The sequence below is a fragment of the Carcharhinus amblyrhynchos genome, unplaced genomic scaffold (genome assembly GCF_965287045.1).
Source record: "Carcharhinus amblyrhynchos unplaced genomic scaffold, sCarAmb.v2.hapA scaffold_87, whole genome shotgun sequence".
Classification (NCBI taxonomy): domain Eukaryota; kingdom Metazoa; phylum Chordata; class Chondrichthyes; order Carcharhiniformes; family Carcharhinidae; genus Carcharhinus; species Carcharhinus amblyrhynchos.
In genome coordinates this window covers 694,807-712,442 of record NW_027649827.1, presented here as the reverse complement: position 1 = coordinate 712,442, position 17,636 = coordinate 694,807, and the positions used below count along the sequence as shown (strand labels likewise).

Genomic DNA, 17,636 nt, shown 5'->3' with positions numbered 1-17,636 from the left:
GACCCCCCTCGACATTCCAAAGTATTTCACACACAATGAAGGAGCTTTTTTTTGGAATGTGCTCACTGCTGTAATGTAGGAAAGGCAGCAGCTGATTTACACACAGCAAGATCCCACACACAGCAATGTGATCAGCACCCGGATCAGCTGTTTTTAGTGATGTTGGTTTGAGGGAGAAATATTGGCCCCGGGACACCAGGGAGATTCCCCCACCGCCCCACCACTCTTCGTCCAATAGCAGCCGTGGGATCTTTTACACCAACCCTGAGAGGGCAGACAGAGCCTCGGTTTAATGTCTCATCCTGAAAGACAGTACCTCCCCGACAGTGCAGCGCTCCCTCAGCGCCGACCCTCCCACAACGCGGCGCTCCCTCAGCGCCGACCCTCCCACAACGCGGCGCTCCCTCAGCGCCGACCCTCCCACAACGCGGCGCTCCCTCAGCGCCGACCCTCCCACAACGCGGCGCTCCCTCAGCGCCGACCCTCCCACAACGCGGCGCTCCCTCAGCGCCGACCCTCCCACAACGCGGCGCTCCCTCAGCGCCGACCCTCCCACAACGCGGCGCTCCCTCAGCGCCGACCCTCCCACAACGCGGCGCTCCCTCAGCGCCGACCCTCCCACAACGCGGCGCTCCCTCAGCGCCGACCCTCCCACAACGCGGCGCTCCCTCAGCGCCGACCCTCCCACAACGCGGCGCTCCCTCAGCGCCGACCCTCCCACAACGCGGCGCTCCCTCAGCGCCGACCCTCCCACAACGCGGCGCTCCCTCAGCGCCGACCCTCCCACAACGCGGCGCTCCCTCAGCGCCGACCCTCCCACAACGCGGCGCTCCCTCAGCGCCGACCCTCCCACAACGCGGCGCTCCCTCAGCGCCGACCCTCCCACAACGCGGCGCTCCCTCAGCGCCGACCCTCCCACAACGCGGCGCTCCCTCAGCGCCGACCCTCCCACAACGCGGCGCTCCCTCAGCGCCGACCCTCCCACAACGCGGCGCTCCCTCAGCGCCGACCCTCCCACAACGCGGCGCTCCCTCAGCGCCGACCCTCCCACAACGCGGCGCTCCCTCAGCGCCGACCCTCCCACAACGCGGCGCTCCCTCAGCGCCGACCCTCCCACAACGCGGCGCTCCCTCAGCGCCGACCCTCCCACAACGCGGCGCTCCCTCAGCGCCGACCCTCCCACAACGCGGCGCTCCCTCAGCGCCGACCCTCCCACAACACCGAGCCTCCCGCAGCTCGGCGCTCCCTCAGCACAGCACCATGTCCCACCCCCACTCCACAGATAACGCACCCAGAGAGGATGAACTTACATCCTGATCATACTCCAGGAACACAAAGAAGTTGTGGTCTCTCCGGAGGTGAGGGTGTGCTGCCAGACGCTGTAGAAACACCTCGTGCATTGCCACAGTTTTCTTAAAGATGGCCAGGTACTCACTGTGGTGAGAGAGAGGGAGAATACCAGTCAGAGGCACATAGAGACAAATTCAGGAGAAACCTCTTCACCCGGGGAAGCTTGGAGGAGAGACCTCCCTCCCACGGGGGGGGGAGAATGTGGGACTCGCTCCCTCGGGGTGTGCTCGAGGTGAATAGTAATGATAAGTTTAAGGGGGGACAGCTGGATAAACACACAAGGGAGAGAGGAATAGAGGGAGATGGCAACGGGGGAGATGGAGGGGGATTGGGAGGTGGAGGATTCGGGAAACAGGATCCCCCACCCGATACACAGAGCGCAAACATTCTCCCCCTCCCTCCGTGCCGTTTCCCCACTCACGATTCCAGCTCCTGCTTCATCTTGGCGAATTCCTCACGGGTCATTGAGCCGTCGCCCTCTCCCAGCTTCTGAAGCTTCTCCCTCGAGGCATCAAAGTTTGGCTTTGGAGGGGCAGGAGGAATCTGTAATCCAGAAAGATGAACAGAAAGATCTCACAAACTTCAGCACTGCAACAACCCTTCAGATCAATTCCTTCAATGAAATACTGGACCCAGGATGCGGGGCAGATGTGGATCACATCCACATCAGGATTATTTTTGATTCATTTGTGGGACGTGGGCTTCGCTGGCTGGTCCAGTTTTCATTGCCCATCCCCAATTACCCCTCGTGGAGGGGGTGGGTGAGCCACCATCTTGAACCCGCAGCAGTCCCCGTGTGGTGTAGGTACACCCACAGTGCTGTTAGGGAGGGAGTTCCAGGGTTTTGACCCCAGTCACAGTGAAGGAACGGCCGATATATTTCCAAGTCGGGATGGTGAGTGACTCGGAGGGGAAACTTGCAGGTGGTGGTGTTCCCCATGTGTCTGCTGGCCCTTGTCCTTCTAGATGGTAGAGGTGGTGGGTTTGGAAGGAGCCTTGGCGAGTTGCTGCAGTGCATCTTGTAGATGGTACACACTGTTTATATTCTACATTGAATGTATTCCTGTCCTGGGAGTGTTTGATGGGGGGGGGACAGTGTAGAGAGAGCTTTACTCTGTATCTAACCCCGTGCTGTACCTGTCCTGGGAGTGTTTGATGGGGGGACAGTGTAGAGGGAGCTTTACTCTGTATCTAACCCCGTGCTGTACCTGTCCTGGGAGTGTTTGATGGGGGACAGTGTAGAGAGAGCTTTACTCTGTATCTAACCCCGTGCTGTACCTGTCCTGGGAGTGTTTGATGGGGGGGACAGTGTAGAGGGAGCTTTACTCTGTATCTAACCCCGTGCTGTACCTGTCCTGGGAGTGTTTGATGGGGGGACAGTGTAGAGGGAGCTTTACTCTGTATCTAACCCCGTGCTGTACCTGTCCTGGGAGTGTTTGATGGGGGGACAGTGTAGAGGGAGCTTTACTCCGTATCTAACCCCGTGCTGTACCTGTCCTGGGAGTGTTTGATGGGGACAGTGTAGAGGGAGCTTTACTCTGTATCTAACCCCGTGCTGTACCTGTCCTGGGAGTGTTTGATGGGGGGACAGTGTAGAGGGAGCTTTACTCTGTATCTAACCCCGTGCTGTACCTGTCCTGGGAGTGTTTGATGGGGGACAGTGTAGAGGGAGCTTTACTCTGTATCTAACCCTGTGCTGTAGCTGTCCTGGGAGTGTTTGATGGGGGGCGACAGTGTAGAGGGAGCTTTACTCTGTATCTAACCCCGTGCTGTACCTGTCCTGGGAGTGTTTGATGGGGGGCGACAGTGTAGAGGGAGCTTTACTCTGTATCTAACCCCGTGCTGTACCTGTCCTGGGAGTGTTTGATGGGGGACAGTGTAGAGGGAGCTTTACTCTGTATCTAACCCCGTGCTGTACCTGCCCTGGGAGTGTTTGATGGGGGGACAGTGTAGAGGGAGCTTTACTCTGTATCTAACCCCGTGCTGTACCTGCCCTGGGAGTGTTTGATGGGGGACAGTGTAGAGGGAGCTTTACTCTGTATCTAACCCCGTGCTGTACCTGTCCTGGGAGTGTTTGATGGGGGACAGTGTAGAGGGAGCTTTACTCTGTATCTAACCCCGTGCTGTACTCACAATGATCCCAGCGTAATCTTCGTTTTCCAAATAGGCATCGTGGAGCCAAATGAATTCCTCGTGCTGACGAACCACTGAGAATTCCGGCTGTTTGAAGTGTGAGAGGTTTGTCTGGGATGGAGAGAGAGAGAGAGGAACAGAGGCAGTGATTGCAATACCAGATCCAGGAAAACAGCACAGTGGCAACTAATCCAAACCATCGCTGGTAAAACAACGAAGGAGAATACCACCCCCCCCCTCCACTCTTCTTCCAAAAGAGGATTGTTTACACCCACCCCACCCCGAGGGAGCAGACAGAGCCTCGGTTTAATGTCTCATCGTGAATGACAGCACCGACCCCTCCCACAGTGCGGCGCTCCCTCGGCACTGAACCACCCCCCCCCCCACACACAGTGCGGTGCTCCCTCGGCACCAAGAGCTTTGATCACAGGGCTCAAGGAAATGCTGATCCCTCGACCACTTCTGGTGACATAACTGCCATCTTTAAACATAGAACCGTAGCCCCTCTGAAGCACTCGCCATTACACTGCTGGTTAGCGTACATCGAAAATAGGTGCAGGAGGAGGCCATTCAGCCCTTCGAGCCTGCCCCACCATTCAGTCTGATCATAGCTGATCATGTACTGTCTGTATCCCACTCTCTCTCCATACCCCCTCAATCCCTTTAGCCATAAGGGCCACGTCCAGCTCCCTCTTGAACATATCTAACCAACTGGCCCCGAGAGCTTTCTGTGGGAGAGAATCCCACACGTTCCCAACTCTGAGTGAAGACGTTCTTCCCCATCTCAGTCCTGAGTGCCTTACCCCTTATTTTTAAGGCTGTGACCCCTGGTTCTGAGCTTCCCCAATCTCGGGAACATTCTTCCCGTATCTCGCCAGTCCAGTCCCATCAGGATTTGATACGTCTCTATGAGGTCCCCTCTCATTCTTCTGCATTTCAGTGAGTACAATCTCAGTCTCTCTTCGTCTGTCAGTCCTGCCATGCTGGTGAACCTTCGCTGGACTCCCTCATTCGCAAAAACGTCTTTCATCTGACTAGGGTGGTGCAGTGGCACAGTGGGTTATCTCGGCTGCCTCACAGCACCAGGGACCTGGGTTCGAGTCCCGGCCTTGGGTCACTGCCTGTGCAGAGTTTGCACATTGTCCCCGTGTCTGCGTGGGTTTCCTCTGGGTGCTCCGGGCTCCCCCCACCCCACACAGTCCAAAGACATGCAGGTTCAGTGGATTGGCCATGCTAAATTGCCCCTTAGTGTCAAGGCGGATTAGCAGGATAAATGTGCAGGGTTACAGGTATAGGCCCTGGCTTGGACTGTGGTCAGTGCAGACTCGATGGGCCAAATGGCCTCCTTCCGCACTGTAAGGATTCTACGAATCCAGGAGACCAAAACTGCGCACAGTACTCAAGGTGTGGCCTCACCAAGGCCCGATGTAACTGCAGCAGTAAGAAGCCTCACAACGCCAGGTTAAAGTCCAACAGGTTTATTTGATAGTAAACCCACAAGCTTTCGGAATCACTATTACTCCCTGAGGTGTGTGGAAGGGTCTGATCAGAGAAGGAGAACCTTCCACGCACCTGACAAAGGAACAGCGTTTCCGAAAGCTTGTGGGTTTGCTAGCAAATAAACCTGTTGGCCTTTAACCCGCTGTTGTGAGGCTTCTTACTGTGTTTACCCCAGTCTAACACTGGCATCTCCACATCGTGACTGCAATCCTTACTCCTACACTCCAATCCTCTCGCTATGAAGGCCACCGTGCCATTCGGTTCGACAGAGGGTCATCTGGACTCGAAACGTCAGCTCTTTTCTCCCCTTACGTATGCTGCCGGACCTGCTGAGGTTTTCCAGCGTTTTCTCTTTTGGTTTCAGATTCCGGCATCTGTAGTAATTTATGCCATTAGTTTCCCTCCCCACCTGCTGTGCCCGCATGCCAACCTTCAGCGACTGTCACATCTCACTTCCCCTTCCCCTAAACAGCCACCATTCAGATAACAATCTTCCTTCCTGCTTTCTGCCACATCATGTTGCATTTACCAAGTATTTGCCCACTCAGCCAGCCTGTCCGAGTCCCCCTTCAGCCTCTTAGCATCCTCCCCACAGCACACACTGCCACCCAGCTCAGCGCCGTCTGCAAGTCTGGAGATATTGTATTCAATTCCAATTAACGTACACTGTGAACAGCTGTGGTCCCAGCGCTAAACCCTGCGGTACCCCCACTCGTCATTACTCTAAGTATGTGACGAGGCAAAAAAAAAATAAAAAACAATATTTCTCCATCCAATTAACCCCTCCACACTCACCTTCGTATGAACTGTAAACTTCACTTTATCCCTCTCACTGACTGCATCCGAGATCTCGACCTGGAGCGAGGAATCAGAGTGTAGATCCACTGACATCGTCCGGGACTGCAGAAAAGCAAACACGCAGGGTTCAGAGTGGTTCATAACTGCCACCCCCACACTGTATCCAACACACAACCCTGGATAACATACACATAAGAACATAAGAACATAAGAAATAGGAGCAGGAGTAGGCCATCTAGCCCTTCGAGCCTGCCCCGCCATTCAATAAGATCATGGCTGATCTGTTGTGGCTCAGTTCCACATTCCCGCCCTCTCCCCATAACCCTTAATCCCCTCTCTTATCAAGAACCCATCAACCACAGCAACACAGGAGTGTCTGACAGTGTAGGGGGAGCTCTCCTCTGTATCTAACCCCCGTGCTGTACCTGTCCTGGGGGTGTTTGATGGGAGAACAGTGTAGAGGGAGCTTTACTCTGTATCTAACCCCGTGCTGTACCTGTCCTGGGAGTGTTTGATGGGGGGACAGTGTAGAGGGAGCTTTACTCTGTATCTAACCCCGTGCTGTACCTGTCCTGGGGGTGTTTGATGGGGGGGACAGTGTAGAGGGAGCTTTACTCTGTATCTAACCCTGTGCTGTACCTGTCCTGGGAGTGTTTGATGGGGGACAGTGTAGAGGGAGCTGTACTCTGTATCTAACCCTAGGGGCTGAGAGACTCAAAAGGGAGTCTGTTGTCAACACCTGCTGTGAATATCAAGGCTGATCAGTCCCCTCTGACAATTCTTGGCACTGTTTCCATAACAGAAACACATCTCCAGGAGGTTCAGTTCATTCCTGCTGTTGATCAGTGCTGGAAAATTCTGCTGGCAGACAGATTTGAGACAAATATGGCCCACCTCAACGGAGGGGGGTGTGGGAGGGGGAACGTCTCCAAGTATCACCATGGGAAATGTAATTAAACTGGATCAAACGCAGAGTTAAATTTCTCGGAGAAGGCTCACAAAAGCGAGGTAGCCATCCCCCTCCCCCCATGCGGCCTGTCGCTATTGTGTCACGGATGGACAGACACCCATGTTCAGAGTGTCCTGACACACCCCAGTATCCAGGAACCATAAACAGCTAGGGGTACAAAGTGCAGCAGAGTGGAACACTCTCTCACTCGAGCAATCATTCCCCAGGAACAGAATCGAGCGCTGGAAAATAAATAGGGTGTGACTTTTTCAAAGGAGTGTGTGTGTGTGTGTGTGTGTGTGTGTGTGTGTGTGTGTGTGTGTGTGTGTTCGTGCTTCTAAGACTCAGATAGTTCCTCCTGAGGCAGGGGAGGGAGAATCTACAGATAGAATCCCTACAAAGGCGGCCATTTGGCCCATCAAGTCTGTACCCACTGTCCTCTCACCCAGGCCCTTTACCTATAACCTCACACATTTCTTCTAGCTAATCCCCCTGACAGCTGGGTCAATTTTGCACGGCCAATGCACCCTAACCTGCATGTCTTTCGGACTGTGGGAGGAAGCCGGACCACCCGGAGGAAATCCACACAGACATGAGGGGGAGAACGTGCAGACTCCACGCAGACAGTGACCCAAACTGGGAATCGAACCCAGATCCCTGAGGCAGCAGTGCTAACCCACTGTGCCAAGCGGGGAATAATCTGTCAGTTGGAGTACAACGCGGGGGAAATGCGTCCACTCTGGCAGGAAGAACAGCAAGGCAGTGGCTGACGGGAATGGAGATTGCGGAACTCTTGAGGTACAGAGGGATCTGGGCGCCCCGGGACATGGATCAGGAAAAGTTAGTCCGCAGCTACAGTGGGAGTTTGGGGAAGACAAGTGGAATCGAGAGCAGGAAATGCTGGAAAATCTCACAGGTTTGGCAGCAATCCGTGGGGAAAACACAGATTTAAATGGGGGACTCCGTGGGTGCAAACTTACCACCCTTATTTTTAAATCAGTGACAACTCCCCTCTCCCACAAGAGGAAACATTCTCTACACATCCACCTTGTCAAACCCCTCAAGATCATTGAATCCCTACAGCGTAGATGAGGCCATTTGGGCCATTGAGTCTGCACTGACTCCTGACAGACTATCTTACCCAGGCCCTATCACTGCAACCCCAAACATTTCCTACGGCCAATCCACCTAACCTGCACATCTTTGGACACTAAGGGGCAACTTAGCATGGCCAATTACCTAGCTGCATATTTTTGGACACTCATCAACAATTTAGCATGGCCAATCCACTTAATCTAAGTGTCGTTGGACTGTGGGAATAAACCAGAGCAACTGGAGGAAACCCACGCAGACACGACAAGGAAGTGCAGATGTCACACAGTCACCCGAGGCTGGAATTGAACCCGGGTCTCAGGCGCCGCGAGGCAGCAGTGCTAACCAAAATGCTACCCATTGTACGTTTCAATCAAGTCGCCTCTTACTCAAAGTTCAGCGGACAGAGTGGATAGTCAGAAGCTTTTTCCCCAGGGTGGAAAAGTCAATATCTAGGGGCACAGGTTTAAGGTGCGAGGGGCAAGGTTTAAAGGAGATGTACGAGGCAGATTTTTTACACAGAGGGTGGTGGGTGCCTGGAACTTGCTGCCGGGGGAGGGAGTGGAAGCGGATACGATAGTGAGTTTTAAGGGGCGTCTGGACAAATCCATGAATAGGATGGGAACAGAGGGATACGGTCCCCGGAAGGGTAGGGGGTTTTAGTTCAGACGGGGCAGCATGGTCGATGCAGGAGGGGCCGAAGGGCCTGTTCCTGTGCTGGAATTTTCTTTGACACAAGTCCTGCCTGTCCCAACCTTTCCTCACAAGACAACCCGACTTTCCCAGATATTAGTCCGGCAAACCTTCTCCCGACTGCTTCCAATGCATTGGCATCCTTCCACGTCACCTCCTTAACCGTGCAACTTCCAGGGAAAACCAAGCCTAGCTGGCGTAACCTCTCGTATTTTAAAAACTCACGGAGCATCCCGGCAGACCTACAGGATCGCTCCCTTACAGAGTGGGGCAACGGGACAGGATGCATTGCTCTGAAGGAAGGCAGCATGGGCTCAGGTGGGATCATTCTGTGCCCCGGTAACTTAAAACCTTGTCAAGTTAGAGGGCAAAAGATTAACCCTGGTCTCAGTGCAGCAGTGGATAGTCCCGAGTCTTGAACCCTGGCTAACTGGTGCCCTCTGGTGGAAAGAGACATGTACCAAAGTTTTTTTTGGATTTGATTTATTATTGTCACGTGTATCGGGATACAGTGAAAAGTATTGTTTCTTGTGCGCTATATTGACAAAGCATACCGTTCATAGAGAAGGAAAGGAGAGCGCGCAGAACGTACTGTCGTAGCGAGGGTGTAGAGAAAGATCAACTCAACGCGAGGTAGGTCCATTCGAAAGTCTGACAGCAGCAGGGAAGAAGCTGTTCTTGAGTCGGTCGGTACGGGACCTCAGACTTTTGTACCTTTTTCCCTGATGGGAGAAGGTGGAAGAGAGAATGTCCGAGGTGCGTGGGGTCCTTGATTATTCTGGCTGCTTTTCCCCGAGGCAGTGGGAAGTGTAGACAGAGTCAATGGATGGGAGGCTGGTTTGTGTGATGGATTGGGCTACATTCACGACCTTTTGTCACAGGGCAAAGAGGGGATAGGCCTGGAGTCCAATGAATATCATAACCAAGAAAGGCTGAGATTTTAAAAGTGAAAGTTTTACTTTTTTTTTATTCATTCCTGGGACATGCGCATCGCTGGCTGGGCCAGCATTTATTGCCCATCCCTAGTTGCCCCTTGGAGGGGCAGTTGAGAGTCAACCACATTGCTGTGGCTCTGGAGTCACATGTAGGCCAGACCGGGGTAAGGACGGCAGATTTCCTTCCCTAAAGGGAACCAGATGGGTTTTTCCCCACAATGGGTCATCAGTAGATTCTTAATCCCAGATATTTAAAAAATTGAACTCAAATTCCACCATCTGCCGTGGTGGGATTCAAACCCGGGTCCCCCAGAACATTAGCTGAGTTTCTAGATTAATAGTCTAGCAATAATATCACTAGGCCATCACAACTAGGCTCACATTAACACTGTAATGAAGTTACTGTGAAAATCCCCCAGTCGCCACACTCTGGCACCTGTTTGGATACACTGAGGGAGAATTTAGCACAGCCAATGCACCCTAACCAGCACGTCTTTTGGACTGTGGGAGGAAACCCAGTAAAAAGTCTGACAACACCAGGTTTTTACTGTGTTTTTTTACTATGACTTTTTACTGTGTTTACCCCAGTCCAACGCCGGCACATCCACATCATGACTACTATCGACGGAGGAAACCCACGCAGACATGGGGAGGATGTGCAGACTCCGCACAGAGTGACCCAAGCTGGGATTTGAACCTGGGTCCCTGGCGCTGTGAGGCAGCAGTGCTAACCACTGTGCCACCTACAAGGTGAAAAAGAACTGGCCAACTATCCTCTAATCTTCAGATAAGCGTTCTCCAAGGCAGCCTTCACAACACACAACGCAGAGTCGCTGAGCAGAGAGAGATAGCCAAGTTCCGCACACGAGGACGGCCTCACCCGGGACCTTGGGTTCATGTCACACTATCTGTAACCCTGGGCTTGTAAAATCTCACTAACTGTCCTGTCTGGAGACAATACGTATCTCTTTAACCTGTGCTTAACCCTCTCTCCACTCACATTGTCTGCACCTTTAAGACTTGATTACCTGTAAAGACTCACATTCCAACCATTATTTTGTAAATTGAGTTTGATTCTTTATATACCCTGTTTGTGAACAGAACTCCCCACTCACCTGACGAAGGGGCAGCGCTCCGAAAGCTTGTGGCTTTTGCTAATAAATAAACTTGTTGGAGTTTAACCTAGTGGTGTGAGACTTCTTACTGTCCTCAGCCAAAGGTGGGGGCGGGGGGTGGGGCGGGACGACTTGCAGGCGGCAGTGTTCCCCATGTCTCTGCTGCTCCTTGTCCTTCTGGATGGTACAGGTCCTGTCCAAGGATTTTGATTTGATTTATTATTGTCACATGCCTTAGTGTGCACTGAAAAGTATTGTTTCTTGTGCGTTATACAGACAAAGCATATTGTTCAAAGAGAAGGAGAGTGCAGAATGTAGCGTTACGGTCATAGCTAGGGTGTAGAGAAAGATCAACTTAATGCGAGGTAGGTCCATTCAAAAGTCTGACAGCAGCAGGGAAGAAGCTGTTCTTGAGTCGGTCGGTACGTGACCTCAGACTTTTGTATTTTATCCTGACGGAAGAAGGTGAACGAGAGAATGTCGGGGGTGTGTGGGGTCCTTAATTATGCAGGCTGCTTTTCCCAAGGCAGCTGGAAGTGTAGATGAAGTCAATGGATGGGAGGCTGGTTTGCGTGATGGATTGGGCTACATTCACGACCTTTTGTAATTCCTTGCAGTCTTGGGCAGAGCAGGAGCCCAGACCAAGCTGTGATACAACCAGAAAGAATGCTTTCTATGGTGCATCTGTAAAAGTTGGTGAGTGTCGTAGCTGACATGCCAAATTTCCTTAGCCTTCTGAGAAAGTAGAGGCGTCGGTGAGGCTTTCTTAACTATAGTGTCAGCATGGGGGGGGGGGGGGGGGGGGGGGGGGGGGGGGGCAGCAGCGGGGGAGAGAGAAGAACCAGGACAGGTTGTTGGTGATCTGGACAGCTAAAATCAACGGATGGGAGGCTGGTTTGTGTGATGGACTGGGCTACATTCACGACCTTTTGTAGTTCCTTGCGATCTTGGGCCTTTGTGAGTCATTGTCTCTTCCCCTCTAAAATAGTAAAAAGTCTGACAACACCAGGTTTTAGTCCAACCTATTTATTTGATAATATTCTCACTAGCTTTCGAGGGGACAGCCTCTTCGTCAGGTGAATGGAGAGTTCTGGCCAGAACTCTCCATTCACCTGACGAAGAGGCTGTCCCCTCGAAAGCTAGTGAGAATATTATCAAATAAATAGGTTGGACTAAAACCTGGTGTTGTCAGACTTTTTACTGTGTTTACGCCAGTCCAACGCCGGCATACCCACATCATGACCTCTAAAATAGGACAGCTCCCTCAACACAGAGTCCTTCAGGTGACACTGCAGAGACAGAACTGGGTTATGTACAAAAGTAGGGCCCAGCCTCCACAACCTGACCCATATAGCTCCACACAACAACCAAGTCTTGGCATCACGCCCTATTCCACCTCCTGCTGCAAGATACAAAAAGGAGGATGACTGGGGGCAAACCTCAATGTGAGTTCACAGGTTTTGAGAGATCGTCTGGTCACCCTATTAAAGAAAGGATATTATTAAACTAGAAAGAGGGCAGAAAAGATTCACTAGGATGCTACCGGGACTTGATGGATTGAGTTATGAGGAGAGGCTGGATAGACTGGGACTTTTTTCCCTGAAGCGTAGGAGGCTGAGGGGCAATCTTTTAGAGGTCTACAAGATAATGAGGGGCACAGATCAGCTAGATAGTCAATATCTTTTCCTAAAGGTAGGGGAGTCTAAAACTAGACACAGTAGGTTTAAGGTGAGAGGGGAGAGATACAAAAGTGTCCAGAGGGGCAATTTTTTCACACAGAGGGTGGTGAGTGTCTGGAACAAGCTGCCAGAGGTAGTAGTAGAGGCAGGTACAATTTTATCTTTTAAAAAGCATTTATACAGTTACATGGATAAGATGGGCATAGAGGGATATGGGCCAAACGTAGGCAACTGAGGCTAGCTTAGGGGTTGAAAACAAAGGAGTGGCAGGGAGAAGTTGGGCCGAAAGGCCTGTTTCCATGCTGTAAACTTCTATGACTCTATGGGACATGCATGTGGGGGGAGGGAAGGAGGAGGAGGAAGGAAGGAAGGGGAGGGAGGGAGGGGGAACAACAAAATGCACATCAATACTTGGGAAAAGGCATAGCTTTAAACATAAAGTGCACACAAGCAGACAATTTGTAAGATGCACATTTCAGGAAGTGTAAAGGAGAGCATGTCCCTGTCTACATCAATGGGGGCAAAATAGAAAGGGTTGAGAGCTTCAAGATTTTAGCTGTCCAGATCACCAACAACCTGTCCTGGTCCCCCCCACGCCGACACTATAGTTAAGAAAGCCCCACCAACGCCTCTATTTTCTCAGAAGACTAAGGAAATTTGGCATGTCAGCTACGACTCTCACCAACTTTTACAGATGCACCATAGAAAGCATCCTTTCTGGCTGTATCACAGCTTGGTATGGGCTCCTGCTCTGCCCAAGACTGCAAGGAACTACAAAAGGTCGTGGATGTAGCCCAATCCATCACACAAACCAGCTTCCCATCCATTGACTCCGTCTACACTTCCCGCTGCCTCGGGAAAAGCGGTTAGCATAATTAAGGATCCGTGCACACCAAACATTCTCTCTTCCAGCTTCTTCCATTGAGAAAAAGATGCAAAAGTCTAAGGTCATGTACCAATTGACTCAATAGCTTCTTCCCTGCTGCCGTCAGACTTTTGAATGAACCTACCTCATATTAAGTTGATCTTTCTCTACACCCTAGCTATGACTGTAATGCTACATTCTGCACTCTCTCCTTTCCTTCTCTACGAACGGTTTGCTTTGTCTGTATAGCACGCAAGAAACAATACTTTTCACTGTATCCCAATGCATGTGACAATAACAAATCAAAAGAAATATATTTCAAATCGTACAGGCAGACAAATTTGTAAAAACACACTGGTATATGTCACGTTGCATACACAAATACAATTTGTAACGTGCACAGAGATATTGCACACACAAACAGACAGAGAGGCTTTGTCTTTCGTTGAAATACCTGCAAGAGAACGATGTAGGGAAGGTGGCAAAAAAGCATACCTGAGAAGGGACACGTTGCAAACTCAGAAAGAATATATACGTATTAATACACCAGGGACAGAATTTTTTTTCCAAGCAGAGATAGAAAGAGATGAAAGATGTAATTATCATTTAAAATTCACCCAGCAGATTTGGAAAGAAGGCAAGGCAAATCGGCAGCAGATTTGTGGGAAAAAGAAATTTTGAAAACCTAAGGAGATTTGTGGGAAAAAGAAATTTTGAAAACCTAAGGAGATTTGTGGGAAAAAGAAATTTTGAAAACCTAAGGAGATTTGTGGGAAAAAGAAATTTTGAAAACCTAAGGAGATTTGTGGGAAAAAGAAATTTTGAAAACCTAAGGAGATTTGTGGGAAAAAGAAATTTTGAAAACCTAAGGAGATTTGTGGGAAAAAGAAATTTTGAAAACCTAAGGAGATTTGTGGGAAAAAGAAATTTTGAAAACCTAAGGAGATTTGTGGGAAAAAGAAATTTTGAAAACCTAAGGAGATTTGTGGGAAAAAGAAATTTTGAAAACCTAAGGAGATTTGTGGGAAAAAAGAAATTTTGAAAACCTAAGGAGATTTGTGGGAAAAAAGAAATATTGAAAATCTAAGGAGATTTGTGGGAAAAAAGAAATACTGAAAATCTAAGGAGATTTGTGGGAAAAAGAAATATTGAAAATCTAAGGAGATTTGTGGGAAAAAAGAAATATTGAAAATCTAAGGAGATTTGTGGGAAAAAGAAATATTGAAAATCTAAGGAGATTTGTGGGAAAAAGAAATATTGAAAATCTAAGGAGATGTGTGGAAAAAAGAAATAAAAAAAACAGATTTGGTGGGAAAAGAAATTAAAAAAAAACACAGCAGATTTGGTGGGTGAAATTTAAAAATCCACACAGCAGATTTGGAAAAAGGGGCAAAATTTAAAATTAGATAACAGATTTGAAAAGAAGGGAAGGTGAATTTTGAAATTCACACAGCAGGTTTGGACAGGGAAATTTAAAATCCACACAGCAAATTTGGGAAAAAAGGGGCAAGATTTAAAATTAGATAACAGATTTGGAAAGGGAAATTTAAAATCTAACCAGCAGATTTGGACGAAGAAATTTAAAATCTACACAGCAAATTTGGAAAGGGAAATTTAAAAATCACAGCAGATTTGTGAATTATGTGGTGGCTCAGTAAGGAAGGGGTGGGTCAAGGCAGTCTTTATAGTTCCCCTGCCTTAGCAACAGGGGTTTAAATTACAACCAAGAGGTGTTTAATGATAACCCAAAGAAGTTTCAGATTGGAGAGATTAGTCTCCACATCAGATCCCCAGCAGCTTCTCAAATAACACAATACAGAGAGACATGTCTGCAGAGGCATTATTAGCAGTTGTTTTGTTTTTCTCCCCCCCAAATCTTTTAGTCCTTGTTTTAAAAGGTGCATTTTTTTTCTCTGTGAGGCTGCTGATTCTGTTCTATTGCTGAGACTTACCTTGCAGTCCTCGCCCTCAAACAGCTCTGAGCTGTCCTCCTCCATTGCTGCTACTTGTCTCTCTGTGACCACCTCCACCTGGCTGCCTAACTAGGAGGACTCCTCTGGCTGACTGGGAGGACCAGCGGATTTTGACACCTCCCTCCCCTCGGGTGCCCGCCCCTCGCCTCCTCGGCAGCCCGCCTCCTAACCGCTCCGATTGGCTCGACTCCGCTTCACTCGCGTCCCATTGGTCGATCCCTGATGTCAATCAATGATCCCCGCCCCCTTCATAAGGTGGAACGGATTCCACCCACCTCCGTGGTCGCTGCTTGTCTCCGCAACAAGCTCCCCGGCCTGGTGGAGTAGGAGGACCATCGACTTTTTACATATCACCCATCCCTCTTGTCCCGTCCGACGCTTCCTTGGCAGGAGGCCGCAGACTACTCCGATTGGGTCATCCCCGCTTAGCCTGCTTCCCATTGGTCAACGCCCACATCAATCAAGCGTGAGCCCGCCTCTCCATAAGGTGGAACGGGTTAATTTGAGCTTCTCCCTTCACGTCGCCGAGCTGCCCCGGGGGATATTTATTTCTTGATATTTCGGCCCGCTTTCCCCTCAGAAAGACCCAAAAACCACCCCTCCCAGACTGATCCGGGCGGTCGGAGGAAGCAGGTGAGGCGAAGATATATATTTATTCGTTATCTTTTATTTTCAATAATGTTCCTTCAATAGTGTGAGGCGAGGCCGTGCGTGTCCGCGATTTTCAGTCGGAGCCGCTGCTCAACCGAGAGAACCCTCCAGACGGACAGCCTTCTGAAGAGGTCAGCTGACCCGGGAGGCGGCGCTGGCGGGAGGAGGGAGCAGAGCTTCGCAGAGCCGGAAGACGACGTGATGTCGTAATAAAATGGCGCCATCGCCTGACTCCCTCACCTCATTGTGAACAACTCCCCCATCATCATATACAACCCTCATTATATACATATCCCCATGATATATAACACCTATTTTATATCTGTCCCGATGATGTACAATCCCTATTATATATACATATCCCCATTATATACAGACCCCCATGGTATATATATCCTCATTATATATAGCCCTTATATATATCCCGATGATAACTCCCATTACATACGACCCCCATTATATATACATATTCCCATAATATTCAACCCACATTATATGTATATATATCCACATGATACACAACCCCCATTATATATACATCCCCATGATATACAATACCCATTATATAGACATATATAACCCTATGATAGACAACCCCCATTATGTATATTGTATACAAACCCCATTATATATATATACATCCCCATGATATACAATCCCCATTATATAGATATATATAACCCTACGGTAGACAACCCCCATTATATATATATGTACCCCCATTGTATACAAACCCCATTTTATATATATACATCCCCATGATATACAACCCCCATTATATATATATCTCCATAATATACAACACCCATTATGCACAACTCCCATTTTATATATATAATATCTCCATGATATACAACTCCCATTTTATATATATACATATCCCCATGATATACAACCCCTATCACATATATATATCCCCATTATATACACACACCCTCGTCACATATATATCCCCATTATGTGCACACCCATCACATATATATCCCCATTATATATACACACCCCATAAGCCCCATCACATATAAATCCCCATTATGTACACACGTATCACATATATATCCCCATTATATACACACATTCATCACATATATATCCCCATTATATATACACACCCCACAAGCCCCATCACATATAAATCCCCATTATGTACACACTCATCACATATATATCCCCATTATATACACACATTCATCACATATATATCCCCATTATATATACACACCCCACAAGCCCCATCACATATAAATCCCCATTATGTACACACTCATCACATATATATCCCCATTATATACACACATTCATCACATATATATCCCCATTATATGTACACACCCCACAAGCCCCATCACATATAAATCCCCATTATGTACACACTCATCACATATATATCCCCATTAATATACACACCCCCATCACATTTATATCCCCATTATATACACACCCCCATCACATATATATCCCCATTATATACACACCCGTCATATATATATCGCCATGATATAGACACCCCATCACATTGATAACTCCATTATAGACACACCCCATCATTTCCCCATTATATACACACCACCATCACATATATACCCTCATTATATACGCACCCCATCATATATATATAGATATCCCCATTATATACACACTCCATCACATAGATACCCCCATTATGTAAATACCTCTTGAAGTAAATACCCCCATTATACCCACATGGGCCTCCTCCTGTTTATGTGTAACAAGCTTGAGGAGGGGCCAAATGGCATTCCCCTGTACCTGTGTAACAGTCTCAGGAGAAAGGGGCTGAATGAGGGTGATATGGTGGCACAATGGTTAGCACTGCTGCCCAAAGTGTCAGGGACCCAGGTTTGATTCCCGGCTCGGGCCACTGTCTGAATAGAGTCTGCACGTT

General features: G+C 49.2%; 1 protein-coding gene across 1 annotated transcript in view; it reads right to left on the bottom strand.

Annotated features, from left to right (window-relative positions):
- LOC145337974 (sorting nexin-32-like) overlaps positions 1-15,146 on the bottom strand; it is a 33,567-nt gene extending 18,421 nt beyond the window's left edge. The window contains exons 1-5 of the mRNA XM_080182753.1: positions 15,062-15,146; positions 5,779-5,883; positions 3,484-3,594; positions 1,772-1,893; positions 1,311-1,434 (exon numbers count right to left, since the gene is read on the bottom strand). Coding sequence (XP_080038879.1) covers positions 1,311-1,434; positions 1,772-1,893; positions 3,484-3,594; positions 5,779-5,883; positions 15,062-15,106 — 507 coding nt within the window. The 5' untranslated portion in view covers positions 15,107-15,146. The remainder of the gene's footprint in view (positions 1-1,310; positions 1,435-1,771; positions 1,894-3,483; positions 3,595-5,778; positions 5,884-15,061) is intronic.
- Positions 15,147-17,636: the final 2,490 nt, after the last annotated feature.